Source organism: Nematolebias whitei, chromosome 1, assembly GCF_014905685.2.
Source record: "Nematolebias whitei isolate Nwh7 chromosome 1, NemWhi1, whole genome shotgun sequence".
Lineage (NCBI taxonomy): Eukaryota > Metazoa > Chordata > Actinopteri > Cyprinodontiformes > Rivulidae > Nematolebias > Nematolebias whitei.
The window spans coordinates 29,737,270-29,741,999 of NC_056498.1; the positions used below are offsets into that span (position 1 = coordinate 29,737,270).

General features: G+C 42.1%; 1 protein-coding gene across 1 annotated transcript; it reads right to left on the reverse strand.

The window, feature by feature from the left end:
• Window positions 1–651: 651 nt before the first annotated feature.
• On the reverse strand, window positions 652–4,388 carry zpax4 (zona pellucida protein AX 4). The gene is made up of 18 exons (XM_037683499.1): window positions 4,264–4,388; window positions 4,136–4,191; window positions 3,977–4,066; window positions 3,767–3,894; window positions 3,558–3,695; window positions 3,432–3,494; window positions 3,189–3,353; window positions 3,026–3,122; window positions 2,745–2,950; window positions 2,320–2,673; window positions 2,119–2,236; window positions 1,842–2,047; window positions 1,627–1,744; window positions 1,379–1,551; window positions 1,244–1,314; window positions 1,053–1,171; window positions 830–982; window positions 652–745 (listed from the first exon to the last, which is right to left on the reverse strand). Exons 1-18 carry the CDS (start codon window positions 4,284–4,286, stop codon window positions 708–710), a joined length of 2,316 nt encoding a protein of 771 aa, XP_037539427.1. The 5' UTR covers window positions 4,287–4,388; the 3' UTR covers window positions 652–707.
• Window positions 4,389–4,730: the final 342 nt, after the last annotated feature.

Genomic DNA, 4,730 nt, shown 5'->3' on the forward strand with positions numbered 1-4,730 from the left:
AAACTTAAAGTGGTTTGTGGGCCACCAGTTGAGAATCCCAGTTGTAGCAGGTATTATGGCTCCGGACACATTTAATGTAGCGAACAAAGGGATAGAAATGGCTCTTGATCATAAAGGTTGCAGACGCCTGCTTTAGCAGAACCGAGCACAGGACAAGTGGCCATCTGCTTCGACCGATTGGTTTTGAGGGGAACAGGAAGGAGAAACGATAGATAATGGCAGGTCGAGAATCACGTTATGAAATAAACCATTCAACTGTTGGACAAGAAGTTTCAGAACAAAGTATAAAATAAAGGTGCTTTCTGTGCATCATTAATGGTTTCTGTAATCGAGTTTCCTGTTCTGCAACTTGGAACACCTTGCAACAGGAACTGAAGTAGTCCACTTTTGATTTCTTAAGAGTTTCAAACATTTGATGTCAATAGAAAAATCAAAGCAAATGTGTTCTTGTTTTTAGTATTTCACTCCCATCTTAGAGCATTTTTATATTTTACACTTAACTGCATTTTTACTATATAGTTGGTCATTGTACTTTATATGCCGTATAGAACAAGTCTCTTTTTGTAAAGGAGTTCAGGTCTAAATGAAGAGCCTGTATTAAAAAAAAACAAAATAGAAAAAAAAAAAAAACCACACACACCAGAAACTATCTGCAGTAGGTTTAACAACTTTATTGGGCGTTAATACAACTCTACAATTTTCCAGAGTTACACATATTCCAGTACTTTCACACTCTCTGGAGGGGCTGCAAATAGAAAGAAAATAGACGAGTTAAATTTTATGTTTGATAAATAAATAAAAAAAAAAGTTGAAGTCATTTTCGGTCAACCTTTGTAGGAACCCAGTAGGTTATGGGTCCTATAAACCCTTATGTAGCGAGCGGTCGGGTAGAAGGAGGGCATGTACAAGTTGGGGCTTCTGGTTCTATGGGAAGCAGTTGTGGTCCGAGTTTCAGCAGGTGGCACAGTGGTACTTGGGAAAACTAAAGAGACATGAAATATTAATACACATGTCTCATGTTTGATAGTCATCCAGACACCAAGCCATTGTACCTTTTGTGTTGTCCAAGGGATAGATAATGCTGCCAACACCCTCTTTATCGGAATCAAATCTGTACGTCGAGAAGAGGCTGTAGAGACTAGTCAAAGGGTACGTACACTGCATAGTAAGCCTAGGAGATAAAATGTCATTGTAGTGGGCTAAATAGCAAACAAGAACATTTAACTAAAAGGTGGTTGCATACCCTTCGGTGGAACTAGAGTTGCCAAAATAGTAGAAAATCTGGTTTTGATAAACCACATTCCCCCTTGACAGCTGAAAGACAAGATGGACATCATTGTGAGGCTAGACAATGTTCACTGGTCATAAAGATTCTTACCTTGACTACAGATCCACAGCTATTCAGTGGAAACGAGTAGAGCACTTTGGTGCCATCCATTTCCTTGGCCACACAGAGGTTATTTGAGAGATGAGTTCCTGTTGGGATTTGACCATTTGGGAGGACTCGGAAAAGGTCGGTCACCACAGTCATCCAACCGTTAGTAGAACAGACTGCAGAGAGATGTCTTTAGCATGTGCAATGTACCCCCTTCCCACATATACTTCAAGTAAACAAAACATTCTTACTAATGAGTTCCGTTGAGTTGAACTGACAAGTCTTCACTGTTGAAGTCAAGATATTTGGTTTGTCACGAGATTTCACAAGGATCTCAAATGTACCGAGGAATTTTTTTAGACCAATATTCTAAAAAAAAAAAAAAAAAAAAAACAATAAAAAAGTAAATATGCACAACAGGAAACCATTAAACACCCCCCCGCCCTCCCCCAATACCAGTTCTCACCTTGTATTCAAATCCTTTAGCGAAAAGTGGCACAAAAACCAGCAGGCTGTTGCTAGAATTGCTTATGATGTAGCCACGCTTGGCTGCCAGCTCCAGTGTCAGCTGGTCTGGGCCAATACTGATGTCCCACAGGTAGTCGTAAGACCGATGGGCCAGCTCAAAGCTGATTCCAGATGCATTACACACAGAGTTAAACGATGGAGGAGCTGTCAGAACACATACGTTAGTGATCCAACTCATAAAATCAGAACAACTTCACGTCAAAGTCAAGACTTACAGACATCCATCAAGACCTTGACCGATACGGTGTGGTAGTACGGTTCATTCTCTGGTACAGCAGTCAGTGTGTAGTTCACATCCAGTTTGTGAAACATGGCTGCGTTCTGTTCCGAGAACTAAGGCAGAAGACATTTGATTAGAACCTAAACCCACCTGCCATGGAGGTACTGTGCACCGTTACTCTGTATGAAACCAATACCTGCTGTATCACAACTGGATCATGTAGTGGCACTTTTAAAGTGAAGCTTTGAGTTTTGTTCAAATGAGCTTCTGCCAGAATGAAAGGAGTGTTGTTGCCAAATGGCACTTTAAATCCTTGCCCATTCAGTTGGACAGATGTCAGCTGAACATCTCTGGGGACTTCAAGGTAGATTGTGAACATGCCCTCAGCCTTGATGGTTCGGTCTTCAGTGACAAGCGTGCAGGGCAGAAGGGGAGAAATTAGGGTCCTGTGAAATCTGAGTGTGGTCTCTTCAGAACGTTCATCCACAAGAGTTTGCTTCATGTGCAGGTAGAATATGTAGAACTCAAAGATGCCATTGCTCACAAAGGTCTGAAACAAAAGTTTACAGCTGTTCAAATACTTGTTTGTTCACAGAAGGACTTCACAAGTAGTGATCTTACCTTCCTAAAGCCCCCGTCAGCATTATAAGGAATGCCAATTTTGATTGTGGAATTGAGCATTTCCATTATAAAGCCCTTCTGCGCTGCAGTTTCTGGCTCCATAAGTTCACCATTAAGGCCAACACTGAGTTGTGATCTGTTGTAACTGGCATACAACGCCTCTGGAGTGCTCCAAAACATGTACCCACTGTTGTATGATCCTTCATCTGTTCAGATGAGACGGTTCATATGAAATATATACACTCGCACATCAAGGTTTCCCCAACAACCACATTACTTACGCGTTGAGCAGGCAGCAACCAGGTCAACCATGAGGACAATCCAACTTTTCCTGGAGAACACAGCTGCATGGACCACCTCCACTGGAATGCCGTTCACCTGCACAGAATGACAATTAAACCTAGAATTAAAGCAACAATTTGTAAACAATTAAGCCTAGTTTACCTTTGTGTTGTAGGACTCATGTTGACCATATGGCGTTCGAAACACAATCCGGTCCAACAGTAGGTCAAACACATAGCCCAGCTTACGAGCCTGGGTGAGGTTCATAGGTGACAGCTGCTCCTCTGGTCTTTGAAATGCCACTTGCCAGTCTGAGGTACTGCTAGCCTGAAAAGTTTAAGCTTTAGTGATGAACTTCCCAAAAAAAAAAAAAAAAATCAGAGAGTCTTGCAAACATCGACATACAAGTTTTAGAGAGTCCCATTCGTTTGTTCCAGAAGGGCAGGGGAATTCAGTCCTCACAGACACCTGCAGAGACCACCGTTAAGATACAGGTATAGGTAAAACACAAATTCCCCACTCAAGACTTACTTCCATGTAGTTGACCTCACAGGTAACCTCTCTAGGAGACCAAGGTGAAGGAGGAGAACAAGTCTTGTTCAGTGCATAGAACGCCTCCACCGCATTGTGGTTCGTGACCAGGTTGAATTTGAAAGTGAAGACATCATCCTACCAGATAAGACCATATAATCAGAAATCATGGGTCTACACAAGGCTGATCAAGTTTATCCTTTACATACTTTGCTCTCAGTGTTACAACTAAAGTAAGATGCTCTAAGCTCCGCAAGGCCCAAGAAAGGGAGAATGCTGACACTGTAACCACACTTTGAAGCATATTCGTCCGTGATGGGATAAACACCTGTTCCATCTGCAAGAAAACCAACACAGCTCAGCATTTCAGGAGCTACTTTAAAAACGGTGGTTCAATCACTGAGGTAATCAAGACTCACCAACAGCCTCAAAATGAGGATCAGTTCCAGTGGCCGAGAGGTCCAAAGCTATCATGACATGACGCTCATGACACTCCATTTGTAGAACTCCTGCGTGAACAAGATTTAGGTTAAATTTTTGTTACCAATCTAGTTAAAACAAGTTGAACACTGACCAACCTTCCATATTAAAGTCGCATCCTGCAATCGACCATGAAGACAGGAGCAAAGCCACACTGAAACACAGAAAGGGTTAAATAGTGTGGTGCACATATCCCGACTTTGAAGAGACCAGCAGAACAACTTACTCAAACAATAGCTTCAAAGTCATAATGGCTTATGTGTTGGCAGTGTCTAAAGCTAGCCAGCTGCTAGCAAACTACACCAACTGACCAACACAAGCACAAGTGAACCACTTGATGCTCACCAAACCAGCACCATAAAGCTCGGCCTACCTAGCTTTTAGTAGACTGTTTCTCAAACTAGCAACCAACCAGGAACCACACCCAAAGGTGCAACCAATTAGTAATCAAGTCCTCAAGGCTTAAGGGTGCACATGTGCTAGAATATGACAAAGTTTCCACACTCCATACCAGTAGGTGGCGGTAATGCACACCTTCCGTTGTTTGCCAACCGCCATAAAACTCCATTAAGAAGAAGAAGAAATGATAAAGTTCTCTAACCCTGGCCTTTAGTACCCAACAATCAAACCATTTATTTTAATTAGGCCAGTTTAGAAAAAGATCTGAAACATGCAGGACTGTTGGCCTTTAGG

What these genes read in the sequence shown, in the direction of transcription:
- zpax4 (XM_037683499.1), bottom strand. Translation starts at nt 4,286, where the DNA reads ATGACTTTGAAGCTATTGTTTGA. An exon ending in ACTTTGAAGCTATTGTTTGA is followed by an intron (nt 4,192 to 4,263) that starts GTAAGTTGTTCT and finishes TCTGTGTTTCAG; the next exon opens with TGTGGCTTTGCTCCTGTCTT. An exon ending in CAACTCAACGGAACTCATTA is followed by an intron (nt 1,552 to 1,626) that starts GTAAGAATGTTT and finishes ATCTCTCTGCAG; the next exon opens with TCTGTTCTACTAACGGTTGG.